At 41.2% G+C, this 21,427-nt stretch overlaps 1 protein-coding gene across 1 annotated transcript in view; it reads right to left on the reverse strand.

Moving 5' to 3' along the window:
• FNDC1 (fibronectin type III domain containing 1) overlaps positions 1 to 20,614 on the reverse strand; it is a 37,451-nt gene extending 16,837 nt beyond the window's left edge. The window contains exons 1-12 of the mRNA XM_062488857.1: positions 20,413 to 20,614; positions 19,927 to 20,025; positions 17,996 to 18,110; positions 16,717 to 16,904; positions 15,972 to 16,079; positions 13,589 to 13,777; positions 10,439 to 12,796; positions 8,596 to 8,711; positions 6,716 to 6,827; positions 5,372 to 5,758; positions 4,411 to 4,413; positions 951 to 1,016 (exon numbers count right to left, since the gene is read on the reverse strand). Coding sequence (XP_062344841.1) covers positions 951 to 1,016; positions 4,411 to 4,413; positions 5,372 to 5,758; positions 6,716 to 6,827; positions 8,596 to 8,711; positions 10,439 to 12,796; positions 13,589 to 13,777; positions 15,972 to 16,079; positions 16,717 to 16,904; positions 17,996 to 18,110; positions 19,927 to 20,025; positions 20,413 to 20,614 — 3,943 coding nt within the window. The remainder of the gene's footprint in view (positions 1 to 950; positions 1,017 to 4,410; positions 4,414 to 5,371; positions 5,759 to 6,715; positions 6,828 to 8,595; positions 8,712 to 10,438; positions 12,797 to 13,588; positions 13,778 to 15,971; positions 16,080 to 16,716; positions 16,905 to 17,995; positions 18,111 to 19,926; positions 20,026 to 20,412) is intronic.
• Positions 20,615 to 21,427: the final 813 nt, after the last annotated feature.

The raw sequence follows: 21,427 nt of genomic DNA on the forward strand, positions 1-21,427 counted from the left end.
ATTGGAATTAAAGGTACAAATGTCTATGGTATCTTCCACTGCTGCACTCTCTTTTTCAATGTTTTTCTGTCGTTAGCTAGACTTAAGACCCCAGCACTACAACCACAAATAAAAAAAACTTTCATTGTTCTACAGTCATTAAATTCTACAAAAAACCGTTTTGTTTAACTGAGGTCTGCACTTATCCACTTCCATATGTGGGGGCAGGAGCAAGAATTTGAGGACCAAAAGGGATAGAACATCAGATGTTACTGATGGCAAAAAGGGAATTTCAGTTCTAATAACTGAGAATTTGCATTCCCTATGCAAACTTAAATGCTGTGACTCGATGCTTCCTCTTCAGCTAATTTATGTATGACCTTGATTATAATATCACTATGGCATGAATATAACTCTGAAAAAAAATTCCCTCTTTTCCTTTCATTTGATTTCAAATCTCTTTGATTTAAATTCTACATGAATTCAGCAGATTGGTTACTTTGTACATAGGTGATCTCATTCAGAATGAGCATGCTTAATTGTCTAAATGCAGACTGCACATTAGAGAAATAACAAGATAAGGTATTTCAATTATTCAGGGCTTGGATGTTATTTGGATTTTGTATATTAGAGGAGGTAATTGACTTTGACTGGGCTGGAGTCAGAAGTTGTACCACAGAAGGTGAATCTAGGATTGAAGAAGTGTGTGTATGACACAGCTCTGAAAAGTAATTTATTTCCTCAATAGGTTCTGTTAGTTTTCAGGACTGATACAAAGGGACTTTTATGGCCCGAAACAGATGGGTTTGGACCCTTTTTCTTCACATGTGATGCAGAACTGCTTTGCAGCTCACCACCACTTTCTTAAGCTCCCATTTACCAATCTGCCTCCTTGAACCCAGTTCCAAAGAAAGAAGACAGAGAAAAAAGCAACATGCCACTTGCAATAGACTTCTACTGTTAAACCATACCGTCATCATATATCACATATGCTTCTGGAGTTGCTGTCGCATCTGAATCCAGTCCCGAGAATGTATCTATTGACAGAGAAAGAAAAAAAATGCTATAGGAATTCAATAAAATAATTCTGGAATAAAGTTTAAAATAAAAATATTTAACAAATGAATCGTAAAGAAATAAGATAATTTTCTGGTTTCCAAATAACACAGTGACAGTCCGCTCTGCACACTGAGAATAACAGATGAGAAGCTAAGTGCAGCAGCCAGGAGTTTTGCTGGGGGAGAATGGGTTCAGGGCTGCTACACAAAATTAATAGTAATCACCTTCCAGAAGCTCTGCCCCAGGCCCCAGCTGCTCTGGAGCAAAGGTAGGCTGCCAGCAACTACATAATGGTCACATCTGGATTTGACAATATTTTATAGTCTCAGAAGCAACAAATGTGAAAAAATTATATGCCAAAAAAAATCAACCAAGCAGTTAAATATTTCTACCCAAATATTTTTTCAGAGGTATAAAAACAAGAAGCCCACAGAGCCATGACATTTATAGACCATGTCAATGGTCTTGCAAGGAATACAGCCCAAAAGGAATGGATTTGTAGAATGACGTAATTAGAGATGGATTTTCTGGGGTTTTGCTCTGCACTAGCTCTACTCTGATCCTGTGGAATGGCTGCCTGTTACAGGTTGGGTCACATAGCTGTAATCCTGAAGCACTGCTTCTGCATTAGTATCATCCAACATGAATTCAGTTCAGGAAATCAGAGTGAGATTGCTCCAGGATGCAAATGAAAGCATAGCAAGGACAGATGATTATGAGGTGCATATCAAAAATACTCTACTCATCCACCCCAAAACCCAATGCAGATGCACCAACGGACTTCTCAGCTGATTATTCCTTTATATTATTGCATTATCTCTGCAGGACATGAATCCAGCACCAAATACATCAGCCATCATGTATCTCATCTGTTGAATCCCAAAGGCTTTCCTGCACACTCTGAGGAAAGCATTTCTCCATGTTATTCAGGGAAACCAAAGAGTACACAAAGCTCAGAAGAGTAATAAAAAGCCATGCAAACAAAGCAAAAGCGCTGTGCTGTAACACGCTGCAGGTACCATCAGAAGTCTCCAATGCAATGCTGGGGCTGGAGAGTGGCCAGCATGTGGACAAAGACAAGAGAAAGACAGCTCTGACCTCAGGACACTTCACATACATTGGTCACATTCCTGCAACACTCAATATGGAGCCAACAGTGTTATTTTTACTAAACCAGAACTGCAAACAGTGCAAAGTTTCAACTGCCAATGTTAAATAGTTCAAAAATATAATCTGAATTATACATTTTCCTTTTGCAAAATTTTTTTAGAACCAACTATTACTGTATAACTGGGTTTTTTTTCTCCTAAAATAGTTTTCTTTTAAACACATTGTGTGATTTTAATGACAAAATAAGCTTTAAAACACAGAAAATGGGTTTATTCTTGTCAGACTTTCATATATTAGAATCTGACATTTCCTCATGGTAGACTTCTGCAGCCACTCTTCAGGAGATGGTCTGTCTGGAAGTCACTTGACTTCTCTGAGTGTAGTCAGTGACAAAGTAGATTCTTTGCTGAATTCTGCAGATCTACTCACAACTGGCCAACATCAACCAACATCTATAATGTATGCACTTCCTTTTGACTGCCTACATCCAAGTAACCAAGAGGATCAGATTTGCAAAAATTTTAAATCTTTCATGGACAGATTTCAACTCACCCATGCTTATTAGCTGGTAAGTCTTTGGCCTACCTACAGTCCAGCAAAGCCAAATAAAATTTTATATTTTTGTACCCTATTTCAGTGTCTGTGCTTGTTTAGTGTTAGCTGTGTCATGGTGATGATAAGAGAACTTCCCAACAGACCTCTCATTTTATTATTTTCTGCACATACTCCAGCTGCAGTTCTTCACCTTGCTCTATCACCTTTTGCTGAATCTCTTGAGTAAACCCTGCCTGTAACAAATGAGGCCAAATCTTCCTACAACCACTTGCTGCAGACTTTTGGCATTTGTAAGGACAGTCTTTTTGTCTTACTTGTCTACAAAATCCATCACTTGATTTTATCACATGTAACACGTGGTTAAGTCTCCACCTGATTTTTCCTTTGCGAGCTCATGAATAAAGGTTAGTTGATTTCACTGACAAATCACGCTTGTGTGGCCCAACTCCTCCTTGGAAATTAAAGACTGCTGAAAAAAAAAGAAAAGCTGACAAATTCTGCTGGATCGAGAAAAAATCCTGCCAGAGACAAAAGAATTTGCCAAAGTTTAAGCAGAACATTTGGAGCTGGGTTTTGGCACTTGCAGCCAAACTGTCTGTTTGTGAGTAAAGCACTTAGCAACAAATATCAAGCTTTGGCAGAAAACGTATTTCACTAAATTATGAGGAATAATTTCTAGACTCAGACTAAAGGGAAGGACAAGATAAAAATATAATTTAATACAATATGGAAATGGTAAAATGAAAATTGCATTGTTTTGATAATTCAAGTAGTAGTTGTTTGCCCCTCTTGAAATACACACTTCCCTTGTTAAACAATAACAGCCATCATTAAATAAATACCACAAAGATATTTTCTTTTCAAGAAAGTTTCTTTGTGGAACAGGCAGGCTTTTTTTGCTGTTTTTGTTATCTAATCCTGAAGCAGGTCTCTAACATTCAAAAAAACTAAAAAAAAGCCCCAAAGACTTCAGAGAAGTCTTCAAAATTCCGTGGTAGGGACTAATATTGCTCAAGCTATAAGGTAAGAAACTTTAAGAACCAGGTAAGAAGCAGAAATCCTTGTCCTTTCAGTCTTCCACTGTGAGGCATTTGCAGATGTCATGTCAAAATGCCAGGCAGTTTATGAGTTACTTAAAGGCCATTCTCATTGAACACACAGCCTGAATAAAAACCTAGTTTTCATTCATGCCTCTGTCAGGTTCAAAGATTCAGCAAGCCCATCTGGTAGATGGCAAAAAAAAACAAGTAGATTTTTTTATGTGTTCAGAAAAGCACATGAAAATTTCCCAGCCCACAACTCTGCTAAATTTTAACAGATTTTGCTGCTCAGCTTCTAGAGCCTACTTTCAGTTTAATCCCAGATATATGTCATGAACTTCTACTGTTCTAACAAAGTGTATTCTCAGAAAAGGTCCTCCAGGTACCAAAGAGCACAGGCCAAAAACAGAGGAAACATTACAGGATATAATCAACATTTAAGATAAACAAATGGAGCTGGGGGACGTGGGAGGGATTCTAACTACCAAAAATCCTTATTGCCTTCAGGCAACTTTAAAAATATGAGAGTGACTATATATTGTTATATTTGTAACACTTTTGTAAATAAATTAAGAACTGTGAACTTTCCATAGGAAAAAGCAAAACTCCTTCTACCTTGACTTAAGGGATACAGGTATATGGGAGAAAGGTCAAGGGGCTTCATTACCCACTAAAACTGGCCACTGCAGTTGTCAGATGTCTGACTGCCAACAAGCTGGTAAAGTTATGGCTGTGCTGCTATTACCCTTTAGTAGACTGAGTTGAGGATTACCTACAAATGGGAAGCATAAGGGCTACTACCATGGTGCTCCCTGATCTGGTTTGGCAAAATAAGCAGCTAATTCACTTGCAGTGCAACATCCAGGTGCTGAAAGCATAAAACATAATAGGGAACAGGCTCAACACCCAAAGACTCTAGGGCATTTATATGTGTCTACTTTGGATTTCAGTTTGGCACCACAACCTAAGCTTGTATAACTGTAACAGGGAAAAATTACATGCACTGACACTAGTTTGTATCTTTGCATGTTAAAGAAACCAGTGTACAACTCTCTGCCTTATCTGTGCAGAACCCGGGTTGCCTTTCACCAGCTTCATCTGTGCTGTGCTGCATTCCTGCTAGACAATCTATCTCCAAGGGCTGGCAAGAGAACAAGAACCTCACTTCACAAACGCTGTTTCCGCCACGGCTCAAAAGAGAGACTTTCCAGAGTTCATTGTGATAAGTGAAGACAAAATAGATAAAATGTATAGCTCCTCTGGGGTCTACCTGGCCTGAAATGAAATGAGAAAAACTTATATGCAAGTGCTTTGAGCACAGAGCTACTGCTTATACTTGTACCCATGTGAGTGAACATACATGATAAAAGTGGATCCAACACAATGTAAGAAATTTGCTGAAAACAACAAAATTCCACCAAAAACCCTCAGCTTTGGTGAAAGTTGGCATTTTCCACTGAAAATCCATTTAACACCCAAACCTTTCTTCGTAGGCTCTTATCTCAGCTCCTACCTTATCAAACAGACCAAAATCTTCAGAGCCAGACTCTTTACCATTCCACACCTGTGTAACCGTGCTGTACAAACAGCACAGCCATGGAAATTCAAACAGCACAAAAGGAAATTACCTTCTGCATTGCACTCTGGCAGGCCATCAAGCCCCAGGAGCAAGTTTCCTTCATCATCATACTGTCCATAGGTGCCAGAAGGACAGGTTGGTGTGGGTTTCTCAGTGGGTGGCTCAGTGGTGGTCGGCTCAGGAGTGGTGGTGGTGGTGGTGGTTGTAGCAACAGTTGTTGTAGTGGTTGTGGTGGTTGTCGTGGTAGTTGTTGTAGGTATTGTTGTAGTAGTAGTTGAAGGAGTGGTTGTTTTTTTAATCATTTCAAGACCAATCAGAGGCTTTCCCCCAAGGCTTATTATTGGTTTATCTTGTGCACTCGCTACAGGTTTACTAAATCTGCTATGTCCAAACAAAGGCAATCCATCAGGACTCACCACTGGAGCACCCTTTTCATCTAAGAGAAAAGAACAAAACCAAAAAATCTCACTATTAATCCACTTCAGGCTTATAGCATTAAGCATTACTGTGTTTTATCACAGTAGATGCCATAAAAGCACTGAATACAGCCTCCTGTAAATAAACTGACAGAGAATGAGGGTGTAACTTAGGGAAGAGCCATGGCTAAGGAAGCTGAAAAATGGTTCAGAAGAACCTCAGAGAAACTACAGTGGTGTTCACATTTTTCAGCTGTTTGATAAACACTCCAGGGAGGTTTCATTTCAATGAATGATGACATTTCATCTAAGTCACTCTCATAACTGCTAATGAAATGTATGATGAATACATATTCTGCTCCTTAATGTCAAACATGTGCAAGGAAAAACTGGGATGAGCAGGCAAGATGTTTTCACTGCAGATAAACTTGTGTGCCAAATTCTGGGCACTGTAACTATTCACGGTAGCCAGGTTAACAATAGGCACTGAATCAGTATTAGCGAGATCTGTACAGATAGGCTGACATGCAAACAGCAGTGCCTTCAGAGAACAAAACAGGATTTCTTATTATTTGTGGTTGGTTTTAGAAGAAAAAAATTAATAAACACATCCATATGGATGGTTCAGTGCTAGCAGTGGGGAATAATTATTTCTATGTATACAAAGACATAAACAACCATCAGTCCTAATTCTAATCAATCCTTATGCTGGCTCAGTTCTGCAGATCTTTCTAATGCTGATACAAGTGGGATGGACTTGAGTGATTCTTGCTGCCTTGTACTCTGGAGTCCCACAGGCTGACTCAAAGCCTCCCCAGGTCCTGCAATGTGCTGACTTTCTGGTGGAGACTTGAGGTACAAGCAACTCCAAATGGCTTTCATGGGACCTGGGGATGCCTGAAGCATTCAACAGATTTGTAATATGTGTACAAAAATTGTAGAGCTTTTTTTCCGTAAGAAGGAAGATTGTAACTTACCAACAATTGTACGTCCATCCCCTCCTAATTTCACTCGGAGAGGATTGCCTTGGGAGTCTTGGAGGTATTTTCCTTCAGCATTTAACACGAGCCCTCGGTCAAGATCTACAATCTAAAAGCAATAGATTGACTCAAGTTTAGCTAACCCAAGAGGAGGTGAAATGAAATTTCCCTGCAACAGAAATCCTGGGAAAATTCAGACACTAAGTGTGATGTTCAGGAATAGCTACAACACACTTGAACTTTTAAACCTAAGTGTATAGTGATCACTGAAATATTATTGCTGAAGAAAGCAGATTCCCAGGAACTGGGCTCCAGAGCTGCACAGCCATATTCATATCACCTACTGTAGCTCTCTGCAAATGAGCAAATCCCTCTATTTTCTTGGGCTGTGCAACTCCTAAGGTGAATTCCTGTAATACTGATTTCAGTATGTTGCTAAGTCATTTTAAAGATGGGGTTTAGAATTATGTCTAACTAAAAAAAAAATATTAAATATTAGACCAGTTACTTTATATTGAAACAGCAGTGAAAACAAAGTAGCTAAGATTTTAATTGGGGTAGGAGACAGAAGAAAAGCCTCTGTCTCATAAAGCAAATATGTCTGAGAGCTTGGACTGAATTCCAGAGCTAACTGCAGTTAAAATTCAGTCCTTGTTGCTATTTCAACCCAAAATAGCTGAACTGTATGCTGTTTTAACCTGAGGTAACAGACACTGAGCCACAGAACACAAAAATGCCAAAGGTGTTAAGTGCTTTGAGGAAACCGGGAAGGGGACAGAAACAGCAATTCCAGGTTGGCAAGACAGACTTATATCTGGTGCTGAAGAGAAAACTGCAGCAGGAAGGACAGCAGATGATGAGATCAGTCTCTGAAGCCCTCCAGGCCCCAGATTTGGCAGAGATCCTTTTGCTTTACAAGTTGTTAATCCTGCTTGCAGCAATGCCTTCTGCTTGAGAGGCAGAGAAATGTCCCATGGTATTCCAAGGACCTTTCTAGCCCACTTCCTGGAGTCCACATGAAAGATTTTGGGCGTGCTTTTCAAAATGCCTCCCTTGAATGCAACACACCTGTTGCACTTTTTAAAGTTCCTCTAATGATAATGGTAAAATTGAAGTGGCCATAAAATAGATGTCTTTATGTGTCATGCCATGTGCAAGCTGCTCTACAGATGCCAGGGAGGCTGATCACGGACTCCTACTTCTCAGCACTTGGGAGAATATGCAGGAAGCACCAGTTCCTTCCCTTGCTTTCTTTGGTTAAACACTTGTTGTAAAGGATTTCAAAAGACAAGGTGGGGGCATGCATGTAGGCAGCTTGTGGGGCTTTCCTATCAATGGCATCTGAGCTCTTCTGCATACACCTCTGGAAACACGTCTGTAAGAATGGCAAAACCTACATAAGTACATTTAAAGCATCATGACAGTTATGGAGTCACTTTCATTTCAGAAGTCTTGCTCAAGAGCTACTACTGGAGTGTGAGTCTGGGAGAAGCATTGCTGAACATGTCTTTCACAGCAGCTATCCCAGGCAGTCTCCACTCACGCTGCACAGCAGACAAGAGACTGCTGTGTCAGGAGTTCCTGAGTCACTAGGGAGCACAAATCTCACTGACTTTGATGAAAAAATGTTTCTCTAAATTTTGTAGGAGTAATGTTATAGTTCAAAATTCAACCCCTTTTAAATTTAAAAAGTTAAAATAACAAAACTCAGAATTTGTAATTAGATTTCAGTGGAACAGTGGAAACTAAACAACTAAGTATAGCTTCTCTTTACACCTGCATTGACTGAGGTCACGGTTTGCCTGTCTTTCCTTAATGAAAATGCATGTACAATAAAAGGCCAACAGATCTTGAATTTAGAAAGAAGGTCACCATACCCACTTTGCTCCTTGAGGACCATTGATTACTTTCTGTCCACTTGGTTTTCCATTATTACCAGGGATTACTTTTCCATTTCCATTTTTCGTTGTAAGGTTTGGTCTGCCGTTATAACCTGAAACAGGGAAGAAAACACACTATTCCTGAAGAAAGCTCTGCAACCTACAAGCCATATTTTAAATTGCAAGTAATTGCATTTTCTGGCTGATCTGAATATAAACAAGAATAGATAGAGACATCACCATACTTCACAAACCAGGCACACATTTCTTCTTGGAGCAACTGTTGCGAAACTGTGAGATATTTGCAGCTGACAAAAGAATCTGAAATTGTTTTTTCTGAAGAGGTTAAACACTCATTGTTCATCTCTATCATGTTTATTCAATCTCCCTATTCCTTCTTCATGGCACTACAGTCATTAAAATGTGATCTTTGTAAGAGATCTTTCAGAAGTGGGATGAAGGAAGAAAATATTATTAAACACAACCACTTGTTCAATCCTATCCTTATACGAGGCTATAGTAACAAACTGAAAGGGGAGGGCATGGGAATTATCTCTACAGCTATTTTTTTTTAACCTGGAAAAAGAAGGAATCTCCTTCTCTAGCTGAAAAAGCACTGCTAAGCAGAAGCACACTCAGGTCAGAAGTGGAGAAGCAGTAGCACTGAGCTGTAGGTCCCCCAGCTCTGAAAAGGCAGCAATTTTCACATCTTATCTCAGACACTTGCCTCCAGAAAAATATAATGTGAAAAAACATAGACTGGAAAAAGAAATAACTGGACAATTGTTGGCTATAACTTCACAATTGCATTGCTAGTAGTAACCTAAATAACTTCCATACAGAAATCTGGTTTTTTTTCATGCCATACATCTTATCCGCCATGGTATTATTCAAGGTCTACTCCCATCTTAAAGCTCTTTAAGCTGGAGAACCTCTACACAGCACTGAGTCTGACTAAAGCATATCAGGTGCAACAGCCCAGCTGTACAGTCCCCATTGAATAACACTGAGGCCACTTTGAACAAAACATTACTACCTACAGATAACACAGAAGGTATTTACTAAAACACTCAGGTCACTAAATACTACTTTAGATGCAGTGGAGGGAGAAAAGGTATTTCTACCTAGCAAAGTCATTGAGGCTGTGAGGGATTTTCCATAGATGATATAAGGAATCAATACCTTGATGTGTAGTGGACCTTCTATTCTACTACCCAGGTCTGCAGATATTCTGTCAGAAAGTAAGTCTCTTAGTTTTTAGGTAAATCACAGTCATGAAGTTATTAGATGGCCTGACTGTGATGAGCACAATTCTCAACCTGTATTGGCAACCCTCAGCTGTCACTTAGAAAAAAGAGAAAAGTGGCTTAAAATTTTATCAAAGAAAACATGTAATGCCAGGGCATCATGAGGAAACACCTCACTGTCTAGGCATGGGCAAGGTGGTACTACAGAGCCTGCAAAGGCCTTTCAGCAATCCATGATGAAGAGCTATGTACCTCAGAGGTCATCATATTCTGAGTACAAACAGGCTTTCAATGAGCACTCTGTGAAATCATTGCTCAATAAGGAACTTCTCCAATTTAGCACCAAACTCTGACACACTCTCTGTGGATCACAGGATCCTGTGCAGATCAGACTACAGGAAAAAGGGTCTGGGGCACCACATTACACCAAATAAGCAATGCCCTCAAGAACTGGGCTTCCCAGCAACCATCAAAAAAGAAAGCAACACATTATACTAAATAACTGAACTGGCATCCTGCAGGAGGACTTATAATCTAACTGCTGATCTTAGGAAAACACAATTAGTGACATTAGTACAACAAAGGCAGGGTACCTGGTCTATAAGGAGGTCTAACAAATTGCCTCTGGGAGGGGCTCCCTAGCCTGGAGTTCAGTAGTCGCTGACGAGGAGATGAAGTGGAAGAAACTGCTGGAGAAATGGTGTGTGTGGTGGTAGAGGCAGAAGAACGTGGCCAGACAAAGCTTGGTTTAGATGGGGTGTGTTTGCTAGAGGACTGAGTAATCTGTGATGCTACGGCAGAGCTTCTTGGTGATTCAGAATTCACTTTTAATATTGAAGGTTTTTCTACCTCTTCTTCTTCAGAACTTACTTTATGAGGTAGAAGAGTGTCCATAGATTTTCTTTTAGTGCTAGAAGTGTCTTCATATATGTTTTTGTTACCTCTAGAAACAGAAGGGGACCATTTTGCTGCCAAAGATGTGGGTTTCTCTTCCATTTCTTTCTCATCATATTCACTGTAATAATCATCCTCTTCATTAGAAACTGACTGATGAGATTTAGATGAAGAGAGGGAAGGAATTTTCTGAGGAAGTTCAGACAATTTTGAGGGCAACAGGCCGTATTTTTTCTCTGTTTGGGACACTGTTCTTGTAGCAACTCCTGAGCGAGTAGGTGATGAAGGACGAGCTTGTCTTGAAGTGGGTGACACCTTTTGATTATACTGGTTGTATTTTGCTGTATCACTGGCAGAACTGGAGTCTGGCTGAGTATGTTTTGGTTTGTAGGAAGGTACCTGAGAGCCTGGCTGCTGTTGCTTTGATTGAGATGAACTTGAGCTTCCCTGAGAGAAAGATGCAGATAATCCCCTAGAAGAGGACACCTCTTTAAGAAACACAGAGTGCCTGCTGGCTCTGTCACTGCCCTCTGCTCCATCCTCATCACCATCTTCCTGCAACTCTTCATTACTTTGGGATGAGACGTGAGATGGGAGGCGCCGGCCCCTTGAATGCAGTATGGAAGGACTGGTTTGTGCCCTCTGTGAAGGCTCTGAGTGGGAGGTCTTCTCCACTGGAAGTCGAGAAGAGAATGCCTTTCTAGGCAAAGACTCACTTGGTTTTGATCGAGCAAGTGTTTCTTTTACCTCTCGATTGCCCTGCTCTTCAGGTTTGTATTTGGAAAGAGAAGACTGCAAAAGAGAATGCTTTTCTGGAGGAGTTGTTTGACTTTGTTGTTCTTCTGAGCCAGAGTGGGGTGATTTTTCACCGTGTGTCTCTCTAGGGCGAGAATCAGAATCAACCTGAGGATTTCTCCTCTTGGAATAGATTGCTGAAGATGACTGCCTGGAAGAAGGCAAAGAAGGAAATAAGGGGTTTACATCTTGTGACACCTCCCTATAATTCTTATCAACATCCTTTCCCTTGGATTTGGCACTGGTGGAGGAGCGAGAGTGAGGTGAAGTGTAACCAGGAACATCAGACCTCGATGAGACTGCTGCTGCAGCTGCTTTCGAATCCTTCCATGTGCGGGAACTGGAGCCTGAGGATAGCCTTGTTTGCTGTGACCTAGAACTGGGCTGTCCTTCTCTATCCTCTGCTTCTTCATTGTCAAATTCATTATGGCTATCATGAGCATGGGAATCTGCTGATTTGGAAGCAGGTTGATGTGAATGACCTAGAGAGCCAGACCTACTGCGATGGCCTAAGACACCCTCATGAGAGACAGCGGACTGCTGATTTGGTGGCAAAGCCTGGCGACCAGGCTCTGAAGTTTTAGAAGACACTTTCCCCATCATGGAGTCAGGCTTCCCTTCCACATTACTTGCAAGACCATTGTTTTTGGTGGGCAGATGATGGGAAGAGGTCCTCGAAGGCACATTGTTGTTGCTTTGCCTCAGTTGCTTTGTTGCATTATCTGTGTGTCTGGGAACGGATGAAGCAGAAGAGTGTTGTGCTGCTGATGGCAACAATGCTGATGGCTCATGTTTCCCTGTGCTCATCTGGCTTGACAGCTCAGATGTACGGGTTCGAACAGACATCTTCCCTGAGGCAAGGACAGGATGGACTGGCCGACTAGGGGACAAGGGTTTAACATTCCTCCTCTGGTCCTGGGCTTTTGGCGGTGATGCTGTAACTTCCTGGGAGGAATTGCTATCATCTGTCACCTCAGTGGATTGGAGGTCAGGTTCCAGTTCTCCTGTCTTTCTAGAAGCTAACTCAGATTTACTTAGGGCCCCTCGAGTCAAGATTTTGTTCTTATATTCAGAAAGAAGACTCTTTTTATCACTGACACTAGGTGAATGAATAGACAACTGCTTAGAAGATGGTGACAGCTGGGCTTTGGAAGAAACAGAAGAACTTTGAGAAGGAGATGAGCCAGCATTCACAGTCTTTTTAGCCTCTGAATTATCTTGAATATTTTTCTTTTGCTGAGCAACTGAATCCTCATGAGCAGCTAGGGGCAAAAAAGAAAAGTGTTTATTCACAACAATAGAAGATTCATAAAAACTGACCAAAATCAGAAACCACCAAGGTAGCAAGAACAAAACAACTTATGAGAATATGAGACAATAATTCCTTCTGTATTATTTATGTATTATCAGGCTGTGGAGTCCAGCCAAGCTAAGTTTTGGGTTGTAGGAAGGTACCTATTTGGAATTACTGTAGCTTGGTTAAAACTTAGACCAATTAAAATCAAATCTCTCAAATCAGGGACTGCAACACCCTTTCAGGGAAGCCAAATCTTCAGCAGAATTTAGTCATGTTGATGGCATGGTGCTGCATTATCCCATGTAAGGCTGTGGCTCACCTTTTTAGCTAACCCAGCCATTATCCTGTGCCTACAACAGTAACTTTTTGGCAAGAGCCAAACACAGGGAGTAGTATCTGAGTAAGGCACTAAATGACTTTCAAGAGCAGGAGCTGTCAGGAACAGAGCAGACAAAGACCCAGAGAACTGCATTATTTGGCCTTTGGATAACAAGAGCATGTAATATTGTCATAGATCGTGGCATGCATTTATTCAAGAGGCTAAAATGTCCATAAATATGTCCTTTTACATGTCAAAGAGGGACAAAGACTTATTTGGACAATATAATGATGAAAAGAGTAAGCAGAAACAATATCAAGGAAGTCAAATCCCCAGGTCAGATAGAGTGCAGAGGAGTTGAGTCAGTAAGACTTAACACAACTGGGAACATGGCAAGAGTGGGTGAACTACAGCATTGGTTCATGGCTTGGTGCTCACCTGCTGGGATGGCAACACTGAAGGCTTTTGACTGAGGACCCGATCCCCTCCTGTTTGCTGCACGAATTTTGAAAATATAGCGCTCCCCGGCCTGCAGACCATCTATTATGGCTGATGTTGTAGCTCCAGAGTAGGTGATGGACTTTGCTCCAAATGGCTTGAGAGCCGGGGCGTATGAAAGAATGTATTCTGAAATGATTTGGCAGACGGTTGGAAGGAGGAAACTGAAAACAGTCCTGTTTCCAGCGGACAGACTGTATGGGTAGGATGAATTAGAACGTGCATTACTAAAATTAATACACTAGCAATGCACGCCGAGTCAACAGCTGGAGTATAAAGACATGAGAGAGAGATACACGTATATATGTAGGTTCAGTTGAATATTTGTTCTTACTCAGAAGAGGTACTTCTACCGGAAAATATCAGCACTGCAGATTTGCCAAATGGGAGCAACATCATGTCTGTCCAACAAAATCAAAATATGATACACCGTGCTTCGCCAGAGCTAGGGCCAAACACCACAGCAGAGAGAGCAAAGCTAAGTTTGCCACTTTGAAACCTGCCCTGCTCTCACCTTGGAGTTTTGAATTACTATGATACCTGTGCTCTGCCTTAGCTTTTTGTATTGAGAGAATTTTCACCCCATAGGAACAATTCTGGACACAAAGAGGAATCTTCCCGCTAAACTCCCAAGGAGTGCAGGTATGATCTCAGACATGTGCAAGCTTTGTTTTCTTTTCAAATCCTCTGTAAGGGGCACAGGTATCAGACAAAACCAGGGTTTTGATAATAAATTTCATGGGTGGGCTGCCAGCTTTCTCTCTCTATACAAAAACCCACAATAACACCTGAGGAGACACAGTGTCGCAATGAGAAAACTCTAGAGAACATAATGGCATCTTTTTTTTTTCTGAAAATGAGCCCATATTCATTGTGCTAAGAAATAAACCATGCACAGTTCATCAAAATCAAGGAAAAATAATCATAAATATTTTATATGCAAATACACTTAATGCTCTACTGAAAAACAAATCAAGGTATCAGAAGGCATTAATCTTTTCTCTTTGAATATTTTTTCTTTTTTTTTACACAGGAGTTGCTTTCACAGCAGAGACACTGTTGTAGCTTCTGATAACTCTCAAATAGCTACTGGCAGACATTTTTTCCCATTATTTTAGTATGTGGTATAGATACATAAAAGGACAGGGTTGAAAAACAAAAGGATCCAAAGACAAAAATTCTTGATTACCACATGCTATCAAAATGACTGTGAAATGCTAATTCAGTGATTTTAGCCAGCCAGTAAAAATATCTTGTCATTTATTTAGTTTAAAAATAAGTTAAAAACACCCCTCCTGTATCACTTCATACTCAAAAAATGATATATTAGATGTGTGTAAGCATTCAACCCTTGATTATTAAGTACCCTTAAAATTATTGCCTTGGATGACTCTAATAACAATGCAGACAAAACTGCACAAAGGGCTACAGATTGGTCAAAATTAGGAGGAGACTTCAAATACCAGATAATGTCCCTGCATGACCCTTCTTACAGAAATAAGGGTTCTTGGACACAACTGCAGCTTCATTGAAGCAATTGGCAAGAATTCTACTGACTTCAAAAATGGAAGGAATTCCACCACTGTCCTGAAGAACACATAAAGTAGGTCTTGCAGATGCAGCGTACCTCCCTCCAGGCCAATGATTTTTCAAATCCTCAGATGTTGTAGTGCTGATAAGGTACCTCCAAACACTAGTGTAATTTGAGAACACAATCCTGTTAACCACTGAAGAACAGGAGACTAAAAAATCAGCCTCATTTTCAGAGAAAAACAGGGAAAAAATATCCCAGAAAGAGCTTTTCCTTTTTCTTTAATTCTATGCAAAAACTTAGCCAACTGGCATATTATCTTCATGCCTATGTACAATAATGCCATAGTACCACAAGATTTATGCATGATATCTGCTGAAATCAGATTTGTGTTTACTTCTTTGTCATTCCATGACAAACTAGAAATAAAACACAACATGAACCCACTCACTTTCTTGGCAACTACCCAACTTTTTCCTCTTCAACTAATTCTTAAAAGTCTTTCTGGAAACTTCCTTCTTGAGCCTCATTTTCACCTGCCTATTAATGGAAGAAGAGGTAAAATGTGCATGCATGGTACCCCAGGAACCTGTGACATCCCAGGCAGACAGTGATGGTGGCTTCTCAGTGGCACTGTGGAGTTACTGGGCTGGAAACATGAAAATCTTGCTTGGGTTTAACCAAGTGAAAGAATCCTGGCACGGCCAAGGTTCCAGCTTACTGCGGGGCAGCAGTCTGCCTTTGAGAACACCAGCTCCTTGAGGGAGTTAGAAGCCAACAGTGAAGACTCACCTTTGACTTTTCCTTCACTCTCTGAAAGAGCATCCCAGGATGCTGCTACAGAAGTTGGTTTCCCCTTTAATGGCCAAACATCCAAATTTTCAGGTGCACTGGCAGGAGCTGGGAAATATCCATGCACAGAAGAGGCAAGTAAGAATCAACACCTTGGAAGAGATTCCAATACAGCTACTTCAAACATAAATGTGACGAGTACACGTGGCTCAGGTCCATGCTTGTCTCTGTCACATCTCTCTCTCGGACTGCCATAGTGAAATTTTATTCCATATTTTTAGGAATAGGTGGTCTGCACAAGACTGTTGTTGTGGCTTAGCTGGAATGATACGGTAATTTGGTTGTTACCAACCACTCCCCTGTACCAAAGGGGCCTGACAGCTTTCCCATGGTGGAGGGAGGATTTAAGCTTTCTGTCCACAGAGAGGAATGGAAGCCAGGTTGCTCTTCTCTAAGGAAAGGGCACATCTAGATGCAGGGGTCCAAGGCACTGGCCCATCCTACAAAAATACCTAAGCTACCTCCCCTTGCTCTCCTTGTATTACAAGAGCAGCTGGGTGTGCTCCCATGGTGTGCTCCATTTCCACAGGGATGCAGGCAGCAGCACGGAGGCCTTTCCCACACTCTCAACCCTTTGCTGTCCCAAGCAATCCCTTGGCTCATTCTGGCTTTCTCTCAAGTCAGCCCTATTGCACAGCTCAAACCCTACGACTTCAGTTACCCCAAGGACCCTTTGAATGCATACCTGCCTCTGGGGTCCGCTGGTAAACAGACACACTCCATTTGCCTTCCTTTTCTCCCTCCAAGATTTGGATGGCAAACTCGTACATAGTGTCTGGCACTAGGTTCTCCACCAGTGCCCGCCGGTTGGACACCTGCTTGTAATCCCACCTTGCCGACTCCCCCTTTTCCCGATAGCGAACGTTATACTGCCTGCCATCAGAAATACAGGAAAATACAAGCTCGCATGTGGAAGCCTAGCATTAGCAGAACCAGAGTGGGACAGGAATGCTGTGCCCTCAAGTAGCCTGCTGGGGCTTAGGGAGGAACCTACCGAATTGCAAACAACAAAGTACCAACAACAAAACCCAGCGTGTTTTTTCCTTACACTAATGGAGTGTGATTGCTTTCACCTCAAAGGATGGACCACTCTTCCAAGAGTCTTACTCAAAGCACCCTCTTCCCTTGGGGAAAGCTGCAAGATTTCCTGAACTGAGCCAGGTTCCACACCACCATCTCACTGCCCCATGGCCATGAGCATAGCTGGATTGTTGGCAGGTCCTTGCTTCCACAGCAGCACCAGTGGCTCTGTTCCCACCTGTCTGCCTAGACAACTGCTTCCACAAAGAAATAGAGAAAACAGTAAAATTACTGGTTTTCCTGCTGTGACTCTCAGGGTATTTCAGCACCAGTTTGAACAGCTCTTCAGTTTTCCCAGGCTGAGCAACAAAATCCAGTGCTTTCAGATCTTGGGCAGTTTCCAGCCCATTTCCTTGTTTGTTTTGGTCTCCAACTGCTGCAGCATGCTGCCAACAAGCCAAGCTCTCACTCACAGGAGCCCCAGCCTGCTCTGCCTCAGCTATATGGGGCTTCTGGAAGGTCAGAGGATGTAGGGTGCAATGATGGGTATCTTTCCCACTGCAGTGATGCTTCCTCCACCCACAGTATGGTCACCTCGAAGCTGTAGTCTGTTTTGACAACTCAACACCTCACCTCCGTGGGCTGTGCCTTGTCCCCCACTCCCTTTTACCCCATGCATCTTTGGGGATTTGCTGTCTGTGGTAATATATCAGCACTGGAACAGCCAAATACCCAAGCTGGTGCTGGCAACATTTCAGAAGAGAAGTAAACCCCTGTAGAGCAGCACTCACACAGATCTCTAAATGCTAACAAGCAGGGCTAACTAGGAGGCAAGCTAAATTATTCTCATAAACAACAGCAATTAAATAAATGCAAAAGCATTCAGTAGAGCACTGGCAGCAGCTCCCCTTCAGTACCCATTAAAAAAAGCCAGGGCTAAGTACCTATTTGCTGCAACATTCCGCTTTTCATACAGGGGGTCTGTCCAAGTAACAAGCACAGACTGAGAGGACATAACTCGAACAGTTATGTCTTGTGCCACCTCCACCTCTTCCTCCTCTGAAATGGCAAAATAGAACAGCATATCACCAACAACATTGGAGTTCTCATAAAAACAAGCAAATGTCTTCAACTGACACGATAATATTCACACAGCACAGTTGACTTAGAAATACAGGTGGGAGTGGAAAACTAATTACATTGATTACTGGTGGTACTTCATGGAAAGATAATTTCTTTTGTTAGCTGTGTGCCTGCAAGACCACACTACTAATACATTCTAAAGTCCTTCAATATTTTATTCATCCCCAAACTGCTACAGCAAATGTTTTATTAACATACTGATATTCACCATCTCTGGCAAATGCACTGCTAGAGGTACCTGGAGAGCAGAAATTTTGTCTTAAAGGAAAATTGTAGATTTCAAAATCAGATTTCATTTTGAAGGGCAAGAAAACCTTCTTCAAAAATTTTTTCACAAGGGAGAATCAGTGTATATTTTATGTTTTTGAGTGTTTCAAACAGGTTGTTCTAATTCAGGTTTATTTTTTTTATGGTATACAAGAAAAAATGGAAAAAATCATTGAAGTGGGCTGTTTTTACATATCAGAGTGCCTTTTGCAAATAATTCACAAAATTTTAAAATTAAGTTAAACTAATTTGATGATTTGAGGGTTTTTAATGTTGACGAAGTTCCCTTTTCTATCTGTCCATCAGAGTTTTTTAGTCTAGTCTATCTACTGGCCAATGAAAGATTTACTACTTTTCCTTACTAGTGTAATAGTAACTATTTCCAAGTCTCCCAAAGGCACAGAATGTACAAGGCATGACCTTCCAGACAGAGTTTTATAGACAAGTAACATTGGAAAAAATATCGGTGTCTCAGGAAAGGAAAGGAGCCAGTAAACTCTGGAGGATGACCTCATTCTTTAGGGATCATACTCATATATAACTGAAATTCAGGAAGAAATTGCCCTTCTCTTCATCAAGTGGCACATTAGCCCAAAACCCAGCACTGCTTGCACAGATGGCAGGCAGCAGGGAGGAACATTTCCCCTCTTTCAAACAAGTTTTTAACAGAGAGGGTTTTCAGACAGTTCCAGGTTTTTGAAGCCAAAGAGGTACTATACAAAAATGGCCAAGAGGATCCATCTACTACCCACAAGTAGCTTAGGGAGCCTATGTAGAAAGTTTTGCAATGGGAGCACCTGAAGAAAGAGAGCAAGAGAAATGGGTGAGCATCACTTCTCCAGAAAAGGTGTGAGATGGGATTTCAATACAGTCCAACCACAATTCTCAATTCTGGCATAGGTGTTCACTACCATCAAAATCTCCTAAACACTTTGCCATTCCCATGCCATTCATATCACAGTGTGAAGGGGTGACAAAGCACGCTGGCATGGAGATGACAGAATGTCACTCATCCTTTTTAACCATAGCAGCAGCATGTAAAAACTTCTTTCCAAAAGAAAGTGAAAACTTCTGCTGACCAAGTTTACACTTCTGGTAACCCCTTTCAGAAAAGGGGTTATAGATCTCAGGAAAAGAAGGCACATCATTTTGGGGGTCCTGATTTGATTTAATCAAATCTTCTAATGCAGTTACTGCAATGCATAACATCTGTCAGTAGATAGAGAGGAGGAGATTAAAGAAAAAAAACAAACAGGACCTCAGAAACCAAACTAACCATGTTACAAAGTTGTACTATTTTATTAATCCTGCTTGAATTAGAGAATTAGAGACATCCATCAAACTCTTTACCAGAGAAACAGCTAGTAGTTCCAGCACCAACAGACTTTGAGTGTAAAAATCACAAAGCTATCTCTTTGCATCCAATTGTCTCCACTCATTGACAGTAGATGTGAAAAAAACATACCTGTGACTTTTCTTTTAGTTAAAGATGACCTGTAGACAGGCTGGCTCCGTCCTTGTGAGCTCCTTGATGGCATCGAAACCACATGAACTGATTCAGAGGCTGTGCGTGCAGGAAAAGAACAGAAGGTTTCCTGTAATCTTTTTCATTTAAAAGAAGGAATGGATTTCAGAGCCGTCCCACCACATGCAAGCAGGATCTGAGCTATGGCTCTCCTCTCCACTCTTTCCCTCTGCTGCTAATATGACAAACTTGCACATGGTGTCTCCTTAACTTAGCATCAGGTTCTCCTACAATATCTACCCTATTCACTATACAATATCCTCCCTCTGCTAAGATAGAGAACACAATTATAACAAGTATTTTCATTTATAGGAAGAAGGGTTTGTGATAGATAGGACAGCATGTGATGTGTGCTCATCTAGCAGCCACAGGGGACTACAGAATTGTGCTAGCTAAGCCAGGTGCCATCAGGGAAATTTGACTCACCCAGCTTTCTTGTTTCCTGGTTTTGTTGCTCTTGTGGCATTGGAGCATAGCTCATCCTGCGGTTGCTCTCTCCATATCCACGGGGATAACCTTGGGATCTGCTGTGTGGACCTCTGAAGCCTGCTCCATAAGGTGGTTTCCACCGAAAAGGTAACTTGCCATCTGGAGTCTGGGCTCGCACTCTCAGAGATCTTCTTGGCATGTCTTTCTCTTCACAAAATAAACAAACACACGCACACAAATCCCATGAAAGTTACTAGGAAGCACATGACACATACAGAAGTCCACATATGTCTGTTGCAAGTACATCTATTAATATCAGAATAAAGGGCATTATTTTACAGATTTTTAATTTTTTCTATAAAACCAAACTGAAGTAACAACAAGCTTTCCAAGTGGGATGTACAATACTTGACAGTATCTTTTCCCAGGCCCTTCAGACAGACTGGTGTAAGACCTTGCAAGTGAAAACGTATTGTAATACAAGGACTCCTGCCAGAAACTGGAGATGTCTTGTAGCTTTTCTGTTTAAATCTTTTCCTTTTCCTTTTTTTAAACCCCCTTTCCTTAGTTCAAGCACACTGGTACATTATTTTCTTGGGAAGAGCTAAATTTCAGTGTAAAATGAAGCACAGAAATTTTACTATTAAAATCAGGTTCTTTTCTCCTAAACCCATCTCTAATGGTTCTGCTCCCCAACAGACTTATATCTAATATGTCTGTTCTGCACATGCCTCAACTCCTGACTTTCCAAACTCCCATTATAGGATCCCTTGAGCACTGTAAAAGGTACCTTATGCAAGTTGGGTATTTTTTAACATTTGCTGACAAGTTGGAAGTGTTCTTTTAAGAAGTGACACTAATGCAAGGCTTGAGAGCTCTTTCAGTGAAAAAAATTTCCTAGTATCCAATCTAAATCTCCTCTTGGGTAACTTGAAACTATTTCCTCTTGTTCTGTCACTTGCAGCTTGGGAGAAGAGACTGACTCCTACCACATTACAGCCTCCTTCCAAGC

This window comes from Cinclus cinclus, chromosome 3 (assembly GCF_963662255.1).
Source record: "Cinclus cinclus chromosome 3, bCinCin1.1, whole genome shotgun sequence".
Classification (NCBI taxonomy): domain Eukaryota; kingdom Metazoa; phylum Chordata; class Aves; order Passeriformes; family Cinclidae; genus Cinclus; species Cinclus cinclus.